The sequence below is a fragment of the Zalophus californianus genome, chromosome 4, assembly GCF_009762305.2.
Source record: "Zalophus californianus isolate mZalCal1 chromosome 4, mZalCal1.pri.v2, whole genome shotgun sequence".
Lineage (NCBI taxonomy): Eukaryota > Metazoa > Chordata > Mammalia > Carnivora > Otariidae > Zalophus > Zalophus californianus.
Genome location: NC_045598.1, coordinates 2,046,083 through 2,070,398, shown reverse-complemented (window position 1 = coordinate 2,070,398; position 24,316 = coordinate 2,046,083). Strand labels below are relative to the sequence as shown.

General features: G+C 63.8%; 1 protein-coding gene across 4 annotated transcripts in view; it reads left to right on the top strand.

The window, feature by feature from the left end:
* The window catches only part of MEGF6 (multiple EGF like domains 6), an 86,569-nt gene that overhangs the window by 5,240 nt on the left and 57,013 nt on the right, over positions 1-24,316 (top strand). For all 4 annotated transcript variants that reach the window (XM_027604492.2, XM_027604447.2, XM_027604406.2 and 1 more), the window contains exons 3-4: positions 2,466-2,575; positions 14,364-14,468. In XM_027604492.2, the coding sequence (XP_027460293.1) occupies positions 2,466-2,575; positions 14,364-14,468 (215 nt within the window). The remainder of the gene's footprint in view (positions 1-2,465; positions 2,576-14,363; positions 14,469-24,316) is intronic.

The following is a 24,316-nucleotide window of genomic DNA, read 5'->3' as shown; positions in this document are numbered from 1 at the left end:
GTGTCCTGATGGGGCGTCTGGGGCCCTGGGAGCGAAGCCCCCCTGTCTGGGAGGACCTTGCTGCCCCGTTATGTGGGGTGGGGGCCGCAGGGTCTCTGCCATGCTTCCTGCCCTGGTGCAGAGGGGAGGGAGTGTGCATTCTCTGTCAGGGTCTTCTGGGAAGGCTCAGGAGGGGCCGCGTGCAAAACAGGTTCTGGGCATCCTCGCCTTGCCCAGCTCCAGGTGTCTGGGACCCTCCCTTTGGGTTCAGCATGAACAGTTTGGGTCCCTGGCCTGTTTGGGGGCAGTGGCTGCCCGGTCTCCTGGGTTGCAATGCAGCTGGGATTCACCCCACCCTACACGGGCTGTTCCCCCCCCAGCCCTCCACTCCGTGTGAATGAGAGCTGTCTCACCACCTCTCTGTCCCATGGGGTTTCCTGAGACCTGCCCCAAGCACTTTCTGGGCCCAGCCCCACTTCCCTTCTGTGGGGCTCCTGGCTGCGAATGGGTTGTGTCCCTTCCCATGATGCCGCAGCGGAGCCCAGCATGCCGGCTATGGGCAGTTGCCCGAATGCCTCGTCCAGATGTTCCTCCGGCGGCTGTCGAAGCTGTGTGGCCTCTGGCTGGCACGCTCCCCTTCCTCCTTCAGGAATGCACAGAGGCTCTGGCTTCCCTGGGAGGCGGGCCCTGCCCCCTGCCCCCCTTCTCCCCATCTGCCAGCCCACGGGGCAGCTCTCCTAGTGCATCAGGAGCATCTCCCCGACAAACCACCAGCCAGCACAGGCCGTGCCAGGCCTGAGGAGCCCCCCAGGCTACGTCGAAGGCCCCCTGCCCTTTTGGTGGGGAGTGGTCCATGCAAAGGGAGGAGGAGGGAATGCTTGGAGGAGCCAGGAGGCCACACGGAACCCCTCCCTCCAGGCCTGTCCCCCAGATCTCCTCCCCTGGGGCCCAGGCTCCATGGGGCCTGCAGAAGGTGGAGATGTGTGCACCAGCCTGGTACCCCTGTCCCCCTGTCGCCCCTGGCCCTGCTGTCAGCCAGCTTCCTGGCTGTGGCCAGAGCCCACGTGAGGTGTCCCCTGTGAGCTGTTGCACCCACCCTCCTCCGTGAGCTGTGTCCCCTGTGAACTGTCCCATGTGGGCTGCAGGGGAGTGAGGGGTCGGCTCTTGGGGGGCTGAGGGGGCAGTAGGCCCACAGGTGCCTCAGAGGGTCTCTAACTTCTGAGGGTGGGGGGAGGTGGCAGATGGGCCGATTGTCTCCGTTCTCCGGGTGACTGCGAGGAGCAGCACGTAGCCCCGGGAGAGGGATAAATATTTACGATGGAAGGACCCAAACACTGTTTGCTTTGTCAAATACTGTCCACCGCTGTGGTCGGTTTCTCTTCAGGCAAGTGGATTCATGTCCTGCCAAAGTGGTGTTTTGCAGAGCTCCCCCCGAGCTGCTGTGTGCAGCGTGCGCGCATGAACTCCCGCTTCCGGGAAGGGGCCTTGTTGGTTTGTGGGGTCCCTGGGTTTCCCACGCCTCCCCCGGGCCAAGCCCCAGCGAGCAGAAGGGTGTCACGTCACTTGGAAACAGCGGTCCAGGCCCTTGGGCCACTCCTGGGGCTCAAGGGTCCTTGACCCCATGGCTGTTGGCCGGGCTCCCGGCCACCGTTCCTACAGACAGTGGTGGGGCGGGGTGGCTGTGTCTGAAGGCTGTGGGTGGCCTCGGGGCATCCCCTTCCTCTTGTTCTGCTGCTCTCTCTGCTCAGCCTTTGCGGGAGCTGCTCCCGTCCTGAGCAGGAACTGGCCTGGGTCCAGGGGTGCAGGTAGGAGGCCCTCCCCTGAGAGGCCCCCCTCCCCCACTCCCCCCGCTCCTCTCTGATCTCAGCCCTGTGTGCTGGTCACACTCCGGTTCTGCTGCTGCTGTCCACGCACTTCTCCCGGTCACCCTGTCTCCTCAGCTCAGCCCTACGCTCCTCGGGGTGGGGGAGGGGCCCTCGCGGACGCCCCAGGGCCGTCCTGCTGTCCACTGGTGGACTGAGAGCCTGGGGTCGGAATTGGCACTGCCCGCCCACGGGGCCCCAGGAAGCCACGCTTGTTCCCAAGCTGGACACTTGGAGTCTGACCCCCAAGCCCTCAAATCTGGCCTGGTGATGAGAGCCAGATGTGGGGTGTTATGCCCGTCCTGACGCCAGCCCGGAGCCGGGCCCGCAGCAGGGGTGGAGAGGGAGCGGGGTAGCACCCCCCGTGCCCAGCCAGCTGGGGCCAGTGTGGCTGGCTGCGGGCCAGTCACGTGTCCCCTGCTCCTGCTGACCCTCTTCATGCGGATGCGGCTCTGCTTTAGGATGCAGACCTTCTACCCGCTTCCGAGCCTCAACCTGCTCAGCTTGAAATGGGGCCGGTCAGAGAATCATCGTGGGGAGGGGTGGGTGAGAGCCTAAAGCTGCGGGACATGCCACCAGCGCTGTGCCCGCACAGTAAATGTTGCCCTCTCCCTTCTTTTCTAGAACCATCTACTACACAGGCTACAGGCAAGTATATGCCATGGAGGCCCAGACCGTGTTGAGGTGCTGCCCAGGGTGGAGCCAGCAGCCTGGAGACCAGGGCTGCCTCTCCCGTGAGTGTCCCTCCCCCGACCCTGACCCTGAATCAGTGCGTCGGAAGAAGCCATGTCTAAAGGGGACGCCCCCTGGCACGGCGGAGTGCAGACCTCGTTTCTGCACTTGGTGGCACTCATCACAGCATGGGAACCTTCCAGGGCCGCACGTCCCCCCACTCTGTCCCCCTGAAGGCTGTTAAAATGGAATAAGAAAAGAGGAACAGTGAACCCACAGGCTGTTGGGGCAGGGGCCGAGGAGACAGGGCTGGGGCGGGTGGGGGCTCCGAGCAGAGGGTGGGGGGATGCCTGCCAGTGCCCGGGTGCCTGGCATCAGGAGGGGGTGTGAGGGTGGCCCTGGACCACGTGCTGCTGTCTGTGGGCTCAGCTGCCTCTTGGGGGTCATGTCATGGAGCGTGCCCCTCCCCTGCCTGCCCCACCATAGCCACGCCCTTGCTCTTGGGGCTTTCTTCTCTGTTCCCAAGTGGGCCCAGGGCTGGGCATTGGGCCCCTGGCCTCTGTGGACAGTTGTTTGTGAGACAGTAGCTCCTGTCCTGCCTCTTGTCCCGGTGCCCTGGGCCTCAGTCTCTCCTCTGCCTCGTGGGGGTGTGTCACTGCCTCCCTCAGAGGGGGGGTCCTGATAGCTGCAGGAGGGAGGGGGACCCCTGTGTCAGCACACATGAGCCTCACTGTGAAGCCTCTGCTTCATAAACTAAATGGGGCTCACAGCTGTGGAGTCTGGCTGCAGGGAGTATTTGGGAGGCTGTTTCTGGCCTGTAGGTGTGGGCGCAGCTGGGTGTGGGCGCAGGTGGGTGTGGGCGCAGCTGGGTGTGGCACAGGTGGGTGTGGGCGCAGGTGGGTGTGGGCGCAGCTGGGTGTGGGCGCAGGTGGGTGTGGGCGCAGGTGGGTGTGGGCGCAGGTGGGTGTGGGCGCAGGTGGGTGTGGCACAGGTGGGTGTGGCACAGGTGGGTGTGGGCGCAGCTGGGTGTGGGCGCAGGTGGGTGTGGGCGCAGCTGGGTGTGGGCGCAGGTGGGTGTGGGCGCAGGTGGGTGTGGGCGCAGGTGGGTGTGGGCGCAGCTGGGTGTGGGCGCAGGTGGGTGTGGGCGCAGGTGGGTGTGGCCGCAGGTGGGTGTGGGCGCAGGTGGGTGTGGGCGCAGGTGGGTGTGGGCGCAGCTGGGTGTGGGCGCAGGTGGGTGTGGGCGCAGCTGGGTGTGGGCGCAGCTGGGTGTGGGCGCAGGTGGGTGTGGGCGCAGCTGGGTGTGGGCGCAGGTGGGTGTGGGCGCAGGTGGGTGTGGGCGCAGCTGGGTGTGGGCGCAGGTGGGTGTGGGCGCAGGTGGCCCGAGAGTGGGTGTGGCACAGGTGGGTGGGCAGTTGGGGCTGATGGGGTACGGCAGTATCCCTTCCCTGGAGAGGTGGTCCCAGAGGTCTGGCCCCCCCGAAACAGTGACACGGCACTCCCTGACGTGAGGTGAGGGATGGGGCCACGCAGTGGGGGTGGCTGGGGGTCCCAGCTCCCCCATGCTGGGACAGGATGTGTTCCAGCCTGTCTCTCGGCCCCGGGTCCCTCTGCACACAGGAAACATGGGAGCAGCTGAACGGGGGCAGAGACGGTTTTGCACGAATTCCAGTGGGGAAAGGGGAAGAGAAGGAGGCTGGTGCTGTTTTTCTGGAAGAGGAAATGAATAATTCTCCCCAGGAAGGGAGCAGGGAGGAAGAGGAGAAGGAAGCAGCTCTGGCTTCCCTCGTGGGCAGGGTGGATGCCCAGATGCTGGCCGGCGGGAGGTGCCCCAGACCCCCAGTTCCCGGCAGCAGCCCTTCTCCCCACGCTCTCTGATCCTGGTGGTGTGTGTGTTCCCTGCTTCTGGCTTCTAGCAAAACAAAGGAGTCTGTTGACTGGGGGTGCAGGGTAGAGGTCAAAGCCGAGGGCCCTGGTTTCCGCTGTGAGATGGGGTTCCTCAGGCCTGCCAGAGGCGGCCCTAGTAATCTGGTGAATGGTGGGGGCAGGCAGAGGAGGCCGGGGCCTACGGCACGGGGTGGGGTTGCGGGGTGGGGAGCACGGCCTTTTTATACCTGAGAAGGGATGTGGATGCCCAACCACATGGCCAGCCCAGGGTGGGGGGCCCTCTGGGCTTGGCTTCCTGGGCTGGGGGGAGAGGGTGTGTGCACCCTCATGGGCAAGGGCAGGGAGCCAGGGTCCAGGTCATGATTGGTACTGCAGTGTTCCCAGCATCCATACTCCTGAACTGGGTTCGGATGACCCTCGGTTTCTCCTGTGTCTTGGAGTGACCTTCCCAGGGTCAGGGCTGGGGAGGAGTGGCAGGGCCCAAGGGTCAGCCAGATCCTGGGAGGCCGGGTTGGAGACAGGCCCTAAATGCTGACTTTTCAGGGATGGGAGGCCAATTTCAGCACAGGTCCTCAGGCCCTGACAGTCTCTCCTTTGCAGTCTGGCTCAGCGTGCGCTCCTGGGCTGTCCTGTGGCTCTGTCTGCCTGTGCTGGTAGCCAGGAAGGACAAGCTGGCTCTGCTTTGGCCTGGCCAGCTAGCAGGAGGGGGCGGGTACGTGGCAGTGGGGAGATCGCTGGCAGGTGGGACCTAAAGCCGCCCAGGGCAGCCGTGGCCTTGCAGAGGTGGAGAAGCCGGGCTGGGGACAGGGCTGTAGTGGTGAGCAAATGAGGATGTCTCAGCCACAGGGACTGGCCTTGGGGGTCCAGTTTGCGCCGTTGGCCTGGAGACACAGACAGGGTCTCCACATGTGTCCTGAACTTGAGGCTTGGGCTTTCTTGATTGTTTTTTAAAAAAACATTTTAGTGCAGGATTTACTTATTTCTGTATTTGGATTTTATTTGAATGCTCTAGGAAAAGCTCTGTGATCTGGCCTCTCGGGCACCCCCTTGTTGCCCCAGTGTCTGGGTCACTGGCAGGTGAAGGGGAGGGAGGGACAGGGAGGCTCATGTGGGGCAGACCCTGCCCCCCAGGGGTGGCTGTTGCTCAGCTCTGGGGAGTCAGGGGGCCTGGCAGGGAGGCCGGTAGCGAGCAGATGATGGGTTGCGATGGGGGGTACAGAGCCAGCTGGGGCTTCGATGTGTGGATGGGCAGGGCAGGCCCGCAGGGACGTGGGGGTTGGAGGAAGTGCAGCAGAGGCAGTGGGGCGGGGGCGGGGGCTTGCAGAGGAAGGCAGAAGAAGTGGCCGGAGAAGGTGGGCTTCCTGCTGTGAGCGGAGCCCTTGGGGTCACTGGGTCACTTTGTTTCCCTGTCCCAGGTGGAGCAGGTGCCCAGAGCCCCCAGCCCCTCAGAAGCCCTGCCCTGTGAGGTCAGGGGAGAGTCTGCGGTGGCCCCCTTCCTGCCGGCTTGCCTGTGGGTGCCTGGAGGCTGGGTCGGGGCCCTCAGAGCTCCTGAGCACGAGCAGTGGCTGGGGTGCTGGGCCCCCACTTGGGAGAGGTGCCCACTTCCTGCAGAGGGGCCTGGGGGTCAGGAGTCTCTGGGTTTGGCCCTTCCCCCATCCCTGTACCATTCCCCCAGTCTCAGTCCAGGCTGTGTCTGCAGTCAAGGGAGACCAGGTTGGGCCAGGGGCACCCCCCCCCCCCCCCCCGCTGCTGACAGCCCCAGCCCGGCCCCGCTCCACCAGCCGTGTGAGACGTCCTCGCTTCGCGTGACCTGGAACCGCGCCTGCGTGCGGGACACCGTCAGGGCCCCTGTGGGTTCGTGTGGGAGTGAGGAGGAGACGTCATGCTGTGTAAGAGGGTGACAGGAAGCTCCTAGTGGCCACTGTGATTTCTCAGAGGCCCACTTAGCAGCGTGTGTGACCTGGAGGTGAGCAGAAAGGAAAAGTGCTAGCCAGGTGGGGCGGCATTGCCTGGTGACCAGGGGCCTTCCTTGGGTCTGTGTGGTACACATGCGCCCCGTGGGCAGCTGGGCGCTGACCTCTTCTGCTGTTGGGGTGCCAGATTCCTGCCTGGTGCCTCTCTCAATTTCATGGCCATCTCAGTGGGGTGCAGATTTTCCTGGACCCACCCCAATTCCCTGGGCCCTGGGTCCCCCTCATCAAGAGGGGGGGGGCTGAGTGTGAAGGCACTGCATGCAGACTCCTACATGGATGCACCCAGGAATGAGGGGCCAGGAAGATGCTCTGTGGCTCCCTGCTCTAACTCTGTGCAGGCTGAGCCCTGGCCATCTGAGGAGGCCAGTGGACGGAGAGGCAGAGCCTGAGCAGGTGCCAGGAGCTGCACCGGCGATGAGGAATGGGAAGGGGTTCTGTGGTCCAGGAAGCTCCGCATAAAGCACAGTGAAGCAGGATCCATCATTGCAGGACTTATCAGAGCATTTAACATGCTAATGTGTCCTGTGGGTTCCTGAGAAAGACTATGTAGTATTTTCCAAACCAATTCTTTCTTTAAAAAGATACAACAAAGTTGAAAAAATAAACAGTGTCCCTAAAGCATGCGCTGGGAAACTGACCCAGGCGGTCCGCTGGACGATCATTTGTGTGGGGCCGACAGCATGTCCTGCGCTGTGCTCAGGCGTGGGAGGGTGGCAGTGGCAGAGACTGGGCCTGGCCCTTCCTCCGTCGGAGCTGCTGTCCTGTGGCAGCAGACACGCGGGCAAGCGCGCGTGCGGTTCTGGGTTCAGTGCCAGCCCGTGAGCTGCACTCCGGAGAAAGCTGAGGTGGGGGAGGGGCGTTGGCCAGGAGGGGCTGGGCGGGGCTTGAAACAGCTCGGGTTTACTCTCTGGAGGCTGGATGTGTGCCATCCACGTGTGGGGGATCCTTCCTGCTTGGTCCTGGGCCCTCCTTGGCGTGAGGCCGCGTCAGCCCCCTGCTGCCCGCGTGTCCTCCTCTGTCTCTAAGCGGGGCCTGCCCGAATCCGTGTGAGCTTAGTCCCTGCCTTAGTCACGCCCGCAAAGACTGTTTCCAAACGAGGTCACTTGCTGAGGTCCCAGGGCCCTTGTGAGGACAGGGAGCCTGTGCAGGGTCTGACTGGGGGAGGGACACGGTCTGCCGTGGAGGGCAGAGGGCCTGGCCCTGGTGGGTCGCGGAGCATGCTAAGTGGCTGGATTCTGGATGTGTGGATGGAGTGGGAACTGGGTCTGGACAGCGTGGCCGTGGCTGGGTTTTCAGGACCCCATGTGTGCCCGGGGTGTGTGGGGCAGCCTCGCCCTTGACTCTGCAGCAGACCCTCAGAGGTGACCACGGACAGGGGTGGATACTGCAGGGTGGCCACCCCGAGCTTTCTCCACAGGCTGTCCCGGCCCATCGTGGTCACTCGTGCCTTCTTGCTGCCTAGGGGATGCCAGGCCAGCTGGGAAAAAAATCTGTGGCCTTTGAGGGCGTCACATGAGTGTGAGGGAGGGATTGACGTGGTTTGTTGCCACGGGAGCCTGGGACAGGCCACTGGGTGGGTCAAGGGAACAGAAGCCCAGGCTGCTGACCGCCTCGCAAGCTTGCCCCTTCCTCCCTCCTGGGATGTGGCCATCTCCTCTGTGATCCTGGGGCTGTGGGAAGGAGCGGCAGGAAGGCTGCTGGGGGACCCGGGGATGGCCGCCCTCTGCCTTCCTGCTTTGCTGTTCACTTTCCCTTTTCCGTTCTGGGCGTGTGTCAGCTCTGCGCCCAGTGTGGGAATTTGCAGAGCTGGCGCTCTGGCTGTCCTGACTTCGCTGTGGACACAGATGCCCACGCAGTTGCTAGGAGTGGGCGTGTTGTTCTGCGGCAACCCCTCATCCCCTAGGTGTCTCTGGACAGTGGAGTCACCCCCAGATTTGCATGGTGCTGTGCCAGGCACGTTTGCACACTCATGCACACTTGTGCACTGGACCAGCATGCTGTCCACCCAGGCGAGCTCACCCACGTCACAGCCTCACATACACATGCACGGTTGATGCATGTGCTCACGCTCACAAGGACGCATGGGTGTGTACGCAATCACACATGCACACACGTGGATGGTCTCACGTGTGCTGACACGCTCACCCTCAGACATATGCCCACACCCATGCGCTCATGAACACATGGGCTCACATACGTATGCCCTGTACATGCACTCATGCTCACGTGCACACATGTGCACCACGTGCCTGCTCGCTCACGTCTGTGTGAGTGCCTGCACGCCTGCCTGCTCCCGTGCACGGGTCTGCTCACACCTGCTGCTGCGGCCCCACAGCACCCACACGCTGAGCACGCCCCTCCTCTGTGCGGCCCTGCCTTCCAGCACAGGCCTGCGGTGGGTGCGCGGCCAAGGTGGAGCCCTGCCTCGGACTCCTGGAGCCTCGGGGCGGGCACTGGTGTGGCTCTTCCTTGGGAGCTTGGAGCTGGAGTGACTCCCTCCCTGCAGCAAGGGTCTGGACGGGGGGAGGTGTGGGTGGGGGCTGGGGTCCAGGCCTCCAGCTGCTGGCTAGCATTGGGTCGAAGGCTGGCGGGTCTGGTAGCAGAACAGGGACAGAGGGACCAAGTGGGAGGGACCTGGGGCTCCCAGGGAAGTGGCCTCCATCCTGTAGCTGCCCTTGGCTGTGAGGCGGGCACTGTGGTTCCCACGCCTGGCCATTCACAGGCGGTTCTGCCAGCACCTCGGGTGAGGTTTAGGAGATGCTGCCGGTGGTGTGGTCAGTGAGGTGAGGACCACCCTGAGCCACGGTGCTCATCTCGCTGCCCTGTGGGGGGCCTGGGCACAGTGTCGTCCTCACCATCACCCCCTTCATCTGGGCTTTCCCCCACCCAGCATTGTTTGAACCCCTAAATGCCGCCAATGATGGTGGACAGAGGTGCTCTGCACCGGGTCCAGCCCCGACTCTGCCTGGTGCTGGCCTCCCAGGCCGGTTGCTGGAGGAGCGCTGGGGGCACGTGTACCCTCTTGGGGTTCTGGCCTGCTGTGTGTGCCCCAGCAGCCCTGGGAGAGTTTCCTGGGCACCGGCCTGGGTAGCACACACCCTGTCTCTGGCTGGCCTGGTGGCTTTGGCCACGGGCAGGACTGTGCCCAGTGCTGGTACCACCGCTTCCTTTGCAGAGCCTGGGAGCCGGGAACCGATTGGTCGGCTGTGTTCCATCTGGCCTGAGGTTTCTGGGAGCCAGGCGTGCACCGGGAGCTCATGTGGGCAGTTTTATTGGGCCCCCCACATCCACCACGTGTCTTGGTGGTGGGCTGATCCCCAGTTACAGTGGAGGAGCTGTGGCCCAGACAGGAGGAGAGCTGCTTCCCAGAGAGGCCCCTCCCAGGCTCCATTCTGAAAATTCTATGTTGGGTGCAGGGAGGGGCTGAGGTCCCCTGCAGGCCTGATCAGGATGTGAGCTCAGCCCCAGCCAGCAGACAGGCGTGCCCCTCCTCTGGGGATGCTGTGGGGGAGTGGTGCAGGGATGGGGCTCCCCTGCTCCTGGGCCAGGTCCTCACTGCCGGGAGTGGATGGGAGCCAGAGGCTTCGGCACGGGAAGTCCACAGGAGGCCGTGCAGCTGGGACAAACCACGAGAGAGCAGGCTCCCAGGCCGGGAGGTTTGTCTTGGGTCTGAGTTGGTCCCTCCTGCCCTGGCCTGTTCGAGCTACAGGATGAATGTGGGGTCTCTGGGCCGCTTGGGCAGAGGTGCCCAGGGACAGGGCTCATTTGCAGTGCTGGCCTCCAGAAGGCTGACGTTTGTGCTCCACGCACATTTGGTGACCCTGGCCGTGTGTTCAGAGCCTGCAGGGGGGTGGCCCAGCAGACCAGGAGAAACTTGTCCACCCGGATCACACCTGTCCCGCCTGAGGCGGCCACTCAGCTGTCCACCGGTAGCTACTTGGGGAAGAAAAGAGGAGGGGCTCTGGGTTCAGTCGCGTGGCAGTTCGAGGACAGCGCAGCCCTTGTAGAGGAGTGGAGCCCCGTTGCCACGGCTAGCCCATCCCAGGACAGGGGCCACCCCCGCTGCCGGCAGCAGGGTTCACCTGAGGTCCCGCCAAACGCAGGTGTTTCTTGCCCCCCACCCTGAGAGAGGGGTAGCTGGCGTTAAGATGCCACAGATGTCCAGGGGTGCCTGGGGGGCTCATTTGGTCGAGTGTCCAACTCTTGGTTTCGGCTCAGGTCATCTCATGGGTCATGAGATGGAGCCCTGTGTCGGGCTCTATGCTCAGTGGGGCCTCTGCTTGAGAGTCTCCCTCTGTCCCTCCCCCCTTCCATGTGGGTGCATGCATGCACTCATGCGCTCTCTTTCTCAAAGAGATAAATCTTTAAAAAGAAAGAAGGAAGGAAGGAAGGAAGGGAGAAAAGAAAGGAAGGAAGGAAGGAAGGGTGGGTCTCCAGACATGCTGCCCTCGCCCTGGGGACTGTGCTCCCCAAATCCGCCATCCTGCAGACTGGACACCCCCCCGGGGCCCTGCCAGCTTTTGGTCCCGAGGATATGGGTGGACCCACCCTGTGTCACCCCAAGGCAAAGGCCTGGTCTGGGGAAGCTGGGACGCTTGGTGAATGGTCACTGTCCCTGCACCTCCAGCCCCATTCTGCACACTAGGGAGGGTGGTGTTCCTCCTCTGTTCAGAGCATGGTCGAGGAGACCCATCAGCTCTGGAAGCGGGCTGCTGTGGGTAGCGTGTCTGGCTTCAGGCTCAGGCAGGATGTGGGAGACACTTGGCAGTGTGAAAGTCGCTGAGAATATTGTATTCCGTGTGTGCAAGTTGCCTGTCGTGGAGCTTAACCTGAGTTTCTAACCCACTGGTACGTATCTGACGACAGAACTTGAGCATGTATGTGCAGGCCTTGCCCGCTAAGGCATCTGGGCTGTGGGGAGCCAGCAGGGGTTTGGGGGCAGGGGGAGACACGTGCACAGTACCTGGGCGGGGGCGGGGGTTCTCCAGCCCCGTGGGACTCCCCTGGCTCGGGCCTTCCCTCTGCCTGCTTGGTCCTCAGAGAACACGGCTGCCCACAGCAGCCAACCCTGTGGGCCCCACCGGCCCAGGTCACCTGCGCCTGCCCTGGCATTTCTCACTCTCGAGGGTCCTGTGGCTGCAGGCCTGGCCAAGCTGACAGCCTGAGGGACGGTCCCCAGCAGACCCCCTGCCATGGCCCCGGAACCTAGTAGGTATTTAAAAAAATCCACTAATGTGAAGTAGAAAATACATTTGTTACTTGGAAATCTCTAAATTGTCCGCAAGGCGTCCGTCCAGCCTTCATTCACAGCCACGTGTCAAGTTTTCACGGTTTTTGTTGCACGTTTCTGACCTGGTCCTTCTTCCTGTCTGCCTGGTCCTTCTTCCCGCACGGGGTCGCCTGGGTCTAGGGGAGGGTGTCAGACACACGGATTTGAAAGCCAGGCTCCGGTTCCGAGCTCTGTCTGCCTGGGCGTGAGTTCTTGAGCACTTGCTTGGGCCATGTCTTTGCTCGGCCACTGGCTGGGGGGTCTTGGGGTCCTTGTCTGCTGTCTGTTGCTGCCCCTGGGAGGGGTGGTGGCAGGAGGGCTGGGCCCTGCTGCTCGAGGCGAACCCCCTGCCTGACACAGGGGAGGCGGGTCCATGTCGTGGAGCCTGGCCCAGCAGCTGGGGTGATGCAGGGGAGGCGCCCACTCCTTTGCCCGTGCACCGGGGGCCTCTCTGGCCCCGCACGCCCCCCAAGCAGGCCCTGCTCCCCAGGCTTCCCTGTGCGGCTCCCCGCCTTCCCTGCCCCCGTGAGCATCTCTGGGAGTGCCCCTTCTCGGTTCGGGGCACAGCTTCACGTGGCTTTTCTTCCCGGTTTTCATTTCTGTGGCTCTGCTGCCTCGTGCGTGCCTCCCTCCCGGGACACCCCAGCGCTGTCCTCGCCCGCGGCCTGCCCACGCCTGGCTGTGCTGTGTGTGGTGCGTTCTGGCGTCCACTTGTTCGACGGCACTCGTGGAGCATCTTCGAGGAGTCCGCACGGCGGCAGAGCCTGGGGGCGCAGTGGGTGGTGGTGGTCTGCACGGAGTTGGCGCCTGCTCTCAGGGAGGCCGTGGCCGCGGTGGACACAGTGCCATGCTGTGAGCGCTGCTGTGTCACATCTGGGGAAGATACACGCTGTTGCGGCGGGTGGCAGCCCACAGCGTCCCCGGAGTCTGACGGGCGGGTGCGGGGGCCTTGTGGTCAGTGGATGAGATCACAGCGGCTGTGGGGCGGACAGCGTTGGGGAGCGGGGCGAGCCGTGACGGTGGCCTTCACTGGCCCCATGGCGCTGGGAGTGGAGGGGGACGGTGGGCTGCACCTACCCTGGAGGTAGGTTCCGGGCCCTTGGCGTCGGGGATGCTGATGCTGTCCGCGTCCCGGGTCGGCCTCTCTGCCAAGCTTCCCTGCGTGGGCTTCAGGATCACCGTGTGCCTCCTCCCCACACCCCTGCGGGGCTGTTTCATCCTCAGCCCCCCACTCCTGCCCCATTTCAGACACATCCTCAGGCTGCGGGTGTGGGGCTGGAGGGAGGAGGCTGTGAGGTCTGAGTTCGCCTGCAGGGGGGCTGGGGCAGGGGGGGGGCGCTCCCTCCAACACTGGGGACAGTGGCCATGGTTATGGGTCAGAGAGGAGGAAGAAGCCTTCCATAGAGCGCCCTCCTGACCCCAGACTCTAAGTAGAGGATCCCGGGGCCTGGTCCCTGCTCACTGGCTATGTGGCCTGGGGCCACATGCTGCCTGTCTCTGAGCCTCAGCTACCTTATCAAGCATAGCGTCCAGCCCAGAGGGCTGCTTGGACCCATGTGCCTGGCTGACAGCGCTCCCTCAGGCCTCCTGCCTTCTGGAGTTTCTCTCCCTGCTCCTGGTGGGGGTGCCTTTAGGGACCCATGAAGTCACTGAGCCCACGGCTCACACCAGGCTCCCGGAGGCTTTTGGGGGTAGGTCACTGTACAGAGCATCCACTCAGTGAACTGTGCAAAGCATCCACCCAGTGAACACCCCTGAGCCTTCCGGACTCAGGGCCAGGCTGTTGGGGTCCCAGGGTGGGGGCACAGCCCACCCGCCTTGGCCGTGCCCTCCTGGGCATAGGGTTAGGATGGGAGGGTGGCTGCAGGGCCGGGAAATTGGTGCTGGGGGTACCCAGTCCAGCCTGGGTTGGCATACTTGCTGTGACGGGGCCGGCAGGCAGTTTGGGACTGTCGGGCCCTCCGGGGCCGCCTGCCAAGCCTCACAGACCTGCCCTTCCCTGCCCACAGCCCCCACCTCTCCAGCCGGCTGCTTCTTCCCCCACACACTAGTGCTGGGACGGGAGGATGGGGTTCATTGGCACCCACACCACAGGTGGGCAGCCTCCTGGGCCCAGTGGGGTGGAGTGTGGAGAGAGGGTCTGGGAGCAAGGGTCTCCTTAGAGAGGGGAGAAGGGGCACCCTCCCAGCCCTGAACCCTCCCTCCATCCCTGAACCCTCCCTCCATCCCTCCTATCTGGGCTCTGCCGGCCTGCACGGGCACTGCCCCTCCGAGGGGCTGACCAGCCTGGTGGTTGGCGCCCTTGGGCCGTGAGCAGGAGGGGCGGGGTCCTCAGCAGTGGGCTCTCCCCGGCTGCCCCTCCCTCCCCACCTCCTCGAGAAAATGGGAGGGGGGGGGGCTTCAGGCTCTGGTGGCGGTGCCTGTGTGTGACCCAGGACAGAGCAGAGGGACCAGTGATCTGATGGCAGTGTTGGTGTTGCTGGCCTGGGAGACGACCACCCCCCCACCCAGGGTTCGGGGCTCAGCTCTCAAGGTGCAGTCCGGGCTTTCGTGGGAGGAGGGCTTTCCTGTCTGTGGTGAGGGTCTGGGTCCTGTCCAGCCCAAGGCTTTGCCTCCTGGGGGACACAGGAGAGGGTTCCCAAGGATGCTGTGTTCTGGTGGGGGGGCTGGGGCTGCCCCTGGGCCGCCGCCCCTCCTTACACGCCTTCTCTCCTCTCTCCATAGCCCAGTGCAGCGCTGGCCTCTGTTTTAACGGTGGCCACTGCGTGCCTGGCTCAGCCCAGCTATGCTACTGTCCCCGAGGCTTCCAGGGTCCCCGATGTCAGTACGGTGAGTGGATGGACGGGCATTCTCCCACCCCTCAGCCTGCTCCCTGCGGCTTGTCTGAGGTTGTTGGGGCCGGGGGGGCGTGCGGTCCGGAGACTCCCTCCACTGAGGCCTCTGCTCCCCATCATCTTAGAACCCACCCTATCCAGTTGCGGCCTCCAGAGAAATGGGCAGGGACGGGCCGGGTTGCTGGGTGGTTGGGAAGCGGCCTGTCCCGGGGTCTCCAAGCAGCATTCCTGCCTTGCTGGAGCCCCTTGTGTCCCTCATGTGGAAAGATGGGGGGGGCGTGCAGGGTCCTACTGGAGGCGATTGGTTCGGTGAAACTTGGCACATCTGTAAACTGATAGATCATGAAAACCGAGCAACGCTACACGCCCTTGGACAACAGAAACTCAACTGAGTGAATTTTCGAGAGCTCATTGGCTTTATTAACCGATGCCTGAATCAGGCAGAATGCCATCTAGCAGAAAGGAAAGGTTTCTCAAGGGAAGAGAAAGAGCAGGAGAAAGGAAATTATCAGCCAGGCAAGGCGGCCCTCCTCAGGGGGACGTTTCCTAGAGCCGACGGGGGACTTCCCGTGCTGGCTGCTGACCGGGGCTGCTCCTGGGCTGGGGGCTTGGTTTGCTGACGTGGGGCCTTAACCTAAGTCCTGCCGTGCTGGGGGCCTGTGGTTTTCTTTCCCGCAGCGTGCTGTCGGGACAGTGTTAGCTGGGTGCTGGGGGGCGGGTCAGGCTTAGAGTGGGCGTGGTGGCGGTGGAGTTTTTGTAAAGAAAAGTGCACACAAGCACAAGAAAAATCGTCAGAAGAACCCCGCCCCCCCCCAAGACGTTCTTCCTAAGTTCTTTGTGACGGGAAGGTGTGAGCATTCCTGAGGGGTTTCTTGTTTTGTCCAGAGTTTTCTTCGTACAACAGGGAGCTCTCAGGGTCCTGTTGGAACAGGCGCAGAGCCACGGCCGCCCAGTGAAATGAAATACTCCCAGACGGTTTCCGGTGCTTTGAACTTGCTCCTAGCGAGCAGCTGGGGGCTTCTTCCAGGTGGATGCCAGGACGGACGTCCTGCGCCATGCCTCAGTGCCTCAGAGCCCAGCAGGCAACCGGGAAGGGGGCGGGCATCAGTAAATTGTGGGGAACAGGAGGCCCCTCTGTGTCCACATGTGGTGGCCCCCCTGCCTCCGGCAGAGACAGAGGGCAGGGGTCCTGGGGAGGGGCTGGGTCCCCGAGTTCTGAGACAGGTGCTAGCAGCTGGGGTGCTGATGATTGGAGAAGCTGGTTAGGCAGCTCTGGTTGCTTACTCAATGCCCTCTGTTAGCCAGAAAGTTCTCGATCCTGCTGCTTCGTGGGCTCTGTGGGCTGGGAGGACCGATGCCTGGGCCATGGAGTGAGGCCTGCTGTTGAGAGCCCTGTAGGTGCTGGGGGTGTCCTGTCCCATGCCCTGGTGCCTCAGCCAGACCTCATGAGTTTAGGACCCTGAACCCCTCGGTGGGCTGGCCAGATGTGACCCCCCACCAGGCAGGCTGGGGTCCAGGCTGCGTCTAGGCCGGGATGGAGGGGGCCAGTTGTCACACGTCGGCTCTTCTTGGTCTGGTCGGTGTTATGGCCACGGTGGAAGTGGGAAAATGCTTTGAGGACCTTCTGACTCATTCAGCCAACCTTAATGAACTGCGTGCTGCTTGGGGTGAGTTTCATTCAGGTCCTGGAGGAAGCTCCCTTTGGGGATGTTGCCGGGACAGGGTTGTGGCTGACAGTCGGCCGCATAGATGCTGCTGTGGTCCCTGCTGCTGGGGGAGGGCCGTGAGGAGGTGACCCTGGAGCGTGGCCTGTCTTTGGTCACGTCCTCCAGGAAGCAGCTGGGGACGCCTACCCTACCCCAGCTCCCCTGCCCCTGCCTCCTGTCAGCTATCGGCTGCCTCTCCGCTCCTGGCCTGCCTCTGTCCGAGGGCCCAGCTCTGAGCCTCCCGGGCTGGTGCTCCCTCTGGCATGAGCAGCCTCCCCCACCCCAAAACCCTGACACTTGGCCTCCTGGGTATCGGAGGGCTCAAGGGCTGCAGGGGCACAGTAGGGAGGGAACTCAGCATGGGGGGAGCTCAGCATCCAGCGAGTGGCCCTGTGTCCATGGGAGGGGGCCTGTCTGGCCCCGTTCTAGGGTCCCAGGGCCACCCCTGTGGTGTCTCTGGGTGGGGTGGGAGCAGTGTGCACATGCTCTGCTCTCTAGCTTCATGGGCCTGGGCTCCAGACTTGGCTTTGCCTCCAGATCAGCCCCTGCTCTCCACAGTGTTAGTGGGGGTGGCCTCTTGGGGCCTGGAGGCTGGCCTGCACCACCTCGGTGTACCCTGTGTTCGCTGTGCAGAAGAGGAACCCAGGGTCAGGGAGGTTAGCAGCTGCTTACCACTCAGCAGAGCTGGGGCTGGAAGTGTGACCTGTCCCATTGAGCGCTTGGAACCTTCCACCGTCTCCCAGTGCAGTGCCAGACCTCAGTGGGGCCCCATCAAGACCTGTTTTGGAGAGAGAGAGGCAGATCCCCTGGTCCCCACCTTGCCCTGACTCTGCACCTGGGGACCTGGGCTTGTGACCAGCCTGGCCCTCTGGGATGGGTGGGCTTTCTGCTGCAGATGTGGCCTTCAGGAAGCAGTTAATCAAGCTGGAGGAAGGCTGCTGGGCTTCCTCCTGAGGCACTGTCTCCTAGAAGAAAGGCTGGCTGTGCAGGGTGGAGTGTGTGGGCTGGAAGCGCATGGCTGGGCGTGCGGGCTAGACTGGGTTGGGTGTGCAGGGCTGGGTGTGCAGGGCGGGTGTGCAGGTCTGGGTGTGCAGGGCAGGTATGAAGGGCTGGGTATGTGGGGTGGGTGTGTGGGGTGGGGTGTGTGGGGTGGGGTGTGTGGGGTGGGTGTGCAGGGCAGGTATGAAGGGCTGGGTGTGCAGGGCCACGTGTGCTGGGCTGGGTGTGCAGGGCTGGGTGTGCAGGGGGTGGGTGTCCCCAGCTGCTTGCAGGGGCACCCCTGCCTATGCTCCCGCCCACACCCCCGACAGCACCGCCTTCCAGTCTCTCCCTCCATCTGGGTCTGCATGAGGCGGACCTGAGCTTCAGCACAGTTGGGAATATTTAACTAACCCCCCAATTATAATTGATTCCAGTTTTGAAAATAAAAGCCATATTTTTTCTGGTTCCCCCAAATTCTTTCATTTGAATCAAAGAGTGGGGGGGAGGGAGGCACCCCGCTGGGTTGATTGTGGAGTGCAGAGGGGGAGGGGGCCCCCAGGAAGGGCCCCGGGTACCCACAGCAGAGCCCCCCTCGGCGCGGCCACGGCCAGCTTCCATGTCCTGTAGCTGTGACCCTGGGCAGCGCCCCGGAGCCCCGTCACTCCGTTTGTTAGGTGGGCAGGGAGAGCGGTTTTGTGCGGGTCCCAGGTGTGAGCGCAGGTGAGGCTCAGCGCCCCGGTGGAAGAAGGGTGGGGGTTTGGCAGCGCCGTCTCTCCCCAGAGGCCCGGTCTGCTGGACATGCGGGCATAAGGGTGGATGGCCCGGTGGCTGGGGACTGTCCCTGGCTCTTGGGGTAACCGCCTGCACAGCATGCCTGAGCTTCCTTGGGGCACAGCTCACACGTGGCCCCTCCCTCCGGTGGCCTGGGGTAGGGACACCCCCAGGACGAATGGCCCTCTGCCCTGTGGGTCGGCACCATCAGTCAGTAGAGGAGGGCCATGTACCACGGGAACCCCTTGTCCCTGGTTGGGCTCCAGGGGTCCTGTCCATCCACCAGGAATGGTTTGCACCCGCAGAAAATACAGAAAATCACAGTGTGTGTGCTCCTGAGTGAGCGTGGGCAGATGCCCCCACCCCCAGTACCTGCTGGGGATGCACGTACTTCCTGGCTTCAGGCATGGGGTCTTTAAGGAAAAAACAGACAGGAGACACAGCCCCTTAGGAGCGTGCGACCTCTCAGTATAGCTGGCCTTTACGCTGTGCATCATGACGGAGCCCCAGTCATGTCCTGGGACTTGACCTCACCTGACCTTGCAGGACAGAAGCAGACGGAGAATGCAGGCCTGGGTTATCTCTGGGTACCTTCTCAGTCCAAGAAGCTTTGGCTTTGGTTTCCCTCTGGGCCTCAGTTTCCTCAGCTGTAAAATGGGTGGGTTGGGAAGGTCTCTGAGGCAGTTCTGGGACTTGAACTCTCGAGTCCAGCTGGGCAGAGAGCTGGATGGCCTGAGGGCTTCCTGGAGGAGGTGGGCCTGTGGGCTGGGGAAGGTTTGGGGACTGCAGGCAGTTCAGGGTGGGCTTTCCGGATGAAAGAGAGGCTAGAGCAGAGCAGTAGAGAGGAGAGAGTGAGTCAGCTTGGCCTGGAGGGCCTGGGTGGGGACTGCAGGAGGGTCAGCCTGGAACCCCCAGGGCCTCGGCCCCCCTCTCTGGGTTGGTGGAAGACCTGAAGCCTGGACAGCTGCCTTGGGGCTGGCTAGCCTGGCGGGTGCCCCGGGGGACCCAGTGTGACCTACCCAGCAGGGACAGACGTCGGCGGTCCTGCCTGGAGCCTCGGCGCCCGGATGGGTCCTGCTCTGAGCAGGAGGCCGGCAGGTGGGGGCCCCTGGGAAGCAGAGCAGTAGAAGCAGGCTGCGGCCCTGAGGGCGAGGGGGGAGGAGGCAGGCCCTGCCGTCCGAGCCCCTGGCCCCGGCCCAAGGGTGGCTCTGTTTCTAAACTGGGGTGATGGATCAGTGGAGAGGAGGCAGGCCCTCCCAGGCCCCCTTCAGGGCTGCCCGCTGTGCCTGAGGGTGGGAGTCTGACCCCTGGCCCGAGGTCCAGACACCACCAGAAGCCGCTCCTGGCCAGCCGCTGTGACCAGGCCTGGGAGCGGCTGCGGCTGTTCTGGGAGCCTGGGCCCCATCGAGGGGTGGGCGGGGGCGGGAACACAGCCAGCGCCGGCCACCCCTGAGGGGCTGGGGGCACAGCCCGCCGAGGCTAGGTTCCAGCCGCGCTGGGGTCGTGCCGCCGAAGCCGGCAGCCACAGCAGCCTGAGCCTGGCCTGAGTCCTTCAGAGGCAGCTCAGCCACGGTCCCGTGGGTGTGGTCTCAGGTTAACCTGGCCCTGCCTGCCTCTGACCTTGATCCTGGGCAGTGGTTCCAGGTTCCCTGCGCCCTTCCCTGTACCGGCGCGGCGGGCTGGCAGGGCCATCTGAGAGTCCCACCGGCCATCAGCAGCAGGGTGCTTTCTGATCCCCACAGCTGGGGGCATCCCCGTGAGCACCCGGCACCTGTCCCCTAGGCTGGAGACGCACCCCCTCGGCTTCTCTGGGAGGCTGCCCTCAAGGTCCAGCCTTTGAGGAGCTGGGTCCACTTTCTGGGCAATCAAAAAAGCCAACCACACAGTGGCCGGCTGTGCGTGGCTCTCCTCTGCCTGGGTGGCCCGCCGTGATCCGTGTCCCGCCCGAGGGCTTTGTGTCCACGTACACCCGCTTTAGCCGCACGAAGCTCTTGCTTCGAAGACAGTTCCCGAAGCCTCCAGAGCCTCCTGCAGGAGGGGGCACTGGGGTGTCTGCCTGGCCTGGGGGCCGTCTCGGCCCTTGGGAGGGCAAGGCCTGGGGGGTCAGATGGAGGGGTGAGTGGTGGCTTTGACTGCCCTCTGGCCTCCATCCTGCTGCCCTTGGCAGTCGGCTGGGTCAGGGGTGGCTGCTGCAGGTCCGTCCTGCACTCGGGCCGGGCCACGTCCCTGCAGGGCAGTGGGTCTGCAGATGGTCTGTTCTAGGTCAGCCGAGACTGGCCACATGCAGAATCCGAGCTGCTCTTTCAAAGTGGCTGACTCTGGGAGAGGCATTTGTGTTCGCGCAGTGAATCGCTTAACTTCCAGGTCTGACCTCCCCCAACAGCCAGCCACAAAGGCGCCTCTGTCTTTTGGGATGACCGTGGCCTCCGGGCCTGCCTCATGCTCTGTGGGGCTGTGGGCCTCTCCCAGGCCTGACTCCAGAGTTGGGGGGGATCTTTTTATGGTATAATTATAGGGAGGAGGACCAAGGGGCAGACCCTCCTGGGAGTGGGGGTCTGTGAGCCTGCCCCGCGTGCTCATTTGGTGAGTGGGCAGCTCAAAGGCCCCTGCCCATGTGGGGCCTACTGTCCAGGCAGGACTGAGGCTCAGATTTAGAGGACAAGGCCTCCGTGCCTCCCGTCCCCAGGCTGGAGGCCCCGCCCCATCCTCCTGGGTGGCCTCCTGAAAGGACGCTGTGAATCTGGCCTTCGCCTGACTCGGCCACATTGTCCTATCCCCGCCTCCTCAAAATTGACCCAGACTCTTCTGTGAAGTGCTCTTCCCTGGACTACGAGGGTGGTCCTGGGGGTACCCTGGGCAGGCTGGGGGCTTGTCCCATTTTATAGGCGGAGACACTGAACCCAGGCCATTCCTGAGTTGCTGCCGTCGGTGGTGGCTCAGTGTGGGCCGGCAGCCTTTTGGACCCACCAGCGTGGGGGCCAGGTTGCTCGTGGGGCCCCACTGGCTGGGGGAAGGGAGCCTGGGTGGTGTCTGGGGGTCTGTCGGCACAGTACCCCACGTGGGTCCCCAGGCTGGCGTTACCTTGGGACGGACAGGCTCCAGCGCAGGAAGTCCCTCTGGTGTGTTTGGGGCCAAGGGGCCTCTCCTGGGCTCTGGCAGACTTTCCTGGGAGCCCACTGGGCTGAGTGGAGCCAGCAGCTGCCCAGGGTTCCAAGAAGCAGCAGAGCCTGATTTGACAGCACCCACCTGGCCATGGCTGATGGCTTGGCTACGCTGAGTGGGGGCAGGCTGCCTGGCCCCAGGCCCTTAGGAACCCGAGCTCTGCACAGAGGCTGCCCCTTGCCCTCCTGCGCCCTTCAGACCTCGCTGCCTCAAGCTCTCCCCACCAGTGGAGGGGAGCGGAGCATGGGAGGCCTCCGCAGTGGCTGTCTGCCCGGGAGCGCTCCTGGCCTGCCTGGTGGGCCCAGGTGGGTGCCCGAAGGATAGGTATCTGGGTCAGCAGAGGTAGCTGGATGGGGCAGGGGCACTAGTGCAATGTGGTGGTGGTGGTGGGGGGGGGTCCCTGCACTTGGGGAGCTCTTAGACTGGACGTGGGAGAGACCCTCACAGCACACGTGAGGACCTGCATCTGTGGAAGGAACTTATTTGGGAAGCCGTGGAGGTCCTCCCTCTGCCCGCGTGTGGACCGGTCATGCTGGCCAGGCCGCCTCCCGGATGAGGTCCCCACTGTGCTGGGTCCCCTTCTCATTGCCCCAGAAGTTTGCCCCTGGGGGGCAGACTGGGGGGGGCCTCTGTGGGGGGGGGGCCCACTGTGGCTGGCGCTCACCCCTCACACACAGCGCCTGGCCGTTGGAGCACTTCATGAGTCAATAAAGTGAAGCCAGCCACTGAGCTGTCTGCGGCGACTCCAGTGTCTCAATTCCTAGAGAATTCCTGCCTGGGGTGGTCCTGTGCTCAGGAGCCCGTTCTGGGCCTGGCTCTGCCTCCTTAGTGTCTGGGCCCCTCCCGCGGGCCACATCCCTAGCTCCCGGCCCGGCGGTGCCCTGAGACCTTGCAGAGGGAGGCCTGAGGCGCCCGGCAGAGCAGCTCTGGGCGAGCCCCGGACCCCTGGCTGCTTTCTGGGCTCTTAGAGGGTGCCTCGGCCTTGTACCCTCTCCACCCCACCAAGCCTGGGCTGCCCCGAGCCCCAGCTGTTCCAGGGGCAAATTCTAGGAAACGTGCTGATAGCCTGTTTTCGGGATTCCTGGGGCTCGTGCCTGGCTCCCTATCCGGGCAGGATAATTAACGAGGGGTCTGCGAGCAGGGAACTGGCATTGGCAACCCAAATCTGCTCTCGGGTCCTGGCGGCTCCAAGCATTCCAGAGCAGGGCCTGGTCCTCTGCGCCCGGGTCGAAATGGGGCCTGGGCAGCATCACGTGGAGCCAGGCCAGCTGATAACAGGGCGGTTACTTCAGGAGGAGGAGGTAGTGACCAGGGGTGCCGACAGCCAGCTAAGTGGGCCTCCAGCCAGCACTGGCTGCCCAGGAGCTGCTGCCCAGCTCAGTGTCTGCAGGGAGCCGGGAGTACCAGGAGGTCACCCCACCTCTTGGGGTCAGGGCAAGGTGAACCTGCGGATTAGCTTTCCACCGTGGGGTCCTCCATAGCTGGCCCTGTGGTCAGAGTTCTCAGGAGGGAGGAGGCCACATCCCCACCGAGCAGAGCCCGTCTTGAGGCCAGAACAGAGCACAGGCCAGTCCGAGCAGGACGGGGTGCAGGCGTCCCACACATGGCATAGTGGATGTGGCCATCCTCACTTGCGGACCCTTGACCCTAAGCAAACCACAGTGGGTATGGCATGCATGGACCTGTGAACCCCGGGCCAAGAACCCAGATGGTCCTGTGGCCGCTCAGTTTAACTGGGTAATTTGGAAGATTCTTGGACACTGGACACCTGGGTGCTTAGCCTTAGTTCCTAGCAGGGAGACTGTCCCTCGCCTAGCCCAGACTCGGTGCCTGCACAGACAGAAGGGGCGGGGGCTCCCGGTCCTGCCCCTTGCGCCCGGCCCTGAGTGCCTGCCCTCCACTCTCCCAGCTCCCTGGGGCAGCCCAATGCCCCCCAGCATGGCCCTGGCCTTCCCACGGGCTGGCTTTGTGCACATTGGCTGCAGGCTCTCTTCCAAAAGACGGGCATTGCCTTGTCTGCTCAGGGACAAGGATGGGCGAGTTTTGGCAGCAAAGCCATGATGTGACTTGTTCACCAGGAAAGGCACGCTGCATACCTCATCCACCGAACACCGCCGTCCTGTGTCCCTGTGTGTGCTCCGGCTGCGCCCTGGCCGGGGTGCGGGGCAGTCGGTTCTGCCCGGTGCTGGCTGGGCTTGGGGGCCTGCTCTCCTGGGGACCCTGGATCCAGTACCTGGGACCCCAGGTTTGTCCTCCCGAAAGTCGGGGTGGCAGGGCTGGGAGCTGAGGTCTCCTGAGGACCTCCCTCAGGTGTTTGTGCACCACAGGGGCAGGCGCGCTGGGCTCAGCCGCAGAATTTTGGCTCCCTGTCCTCGTTTCCCTCACCTGCGGGACCACCATCACTTTAGGGTCTCTGTGTGTGTGCCCTGTGCCTGCCCGTTCACCGCCAGTCCTCTCGGGCTGCATTTGCCATCCTTCAGACCGAGGGCAGGGCAGGCTGGGATGGGGGGACTCAGGCTGGCTCTGGGCTGGGTCCAGGACCGACGCCACCCTCCAGGAGAGGCTGTCCTCTGGGGCCAGCATCTCTAGGCACTGCCAGGTTAACAAGGGCCCACCGGAGGGCTGGGACGGTGTCTTGGGGAGGAGGCCACTGGTGCTGGCCTGGTACTCGGCTCTGGGCAAGGACCTTTCTCTCCAGCCCTTGTGGGGAGAGCGTGTCCGTTGTGGGGCGCATCTGGAGCTCACACAGCTTGTCCCTGTGTTGAACTGCGTGCGGTGTCACCTATGGGCCTAGGGAGCCGGGGGCATGAGGTGCACTACTGGGCGCCCACCCCATCCTGTGAAGTCTTCTGACTTCGACGAGGCTCCCCACCCCGCCTTGCAGGCGGGGTCCCTGAGGGGCAGTGTTCGGAGCCAAGTGGCTGTCCTCCGGCCTGCCCTGTCTTGGGGTGACCGGTGCGGGGCTGAGCGGGGCAGCCTGGCTGTCACCCGGCAGATGTGGACACAGGGTGGGTGCCGGCCATGCTGGCCACTCCTCACAGCCCCCTGGGCCGTCCGTTCTTCTGTGTCCTGGGAACACACAGAGCTGGAGCCATCTGGGTTCCAGCATGAGGGGAAGGTGCCAAGGTTTCTGGCCCTTCTGTGGTTTCTGGCGAGAGGCTGCCCTGCCTCGGCCCAGCCAGCCCCGGGCTGTAGCGGCTGGACCCAGAGCCGTCAGGAAGAA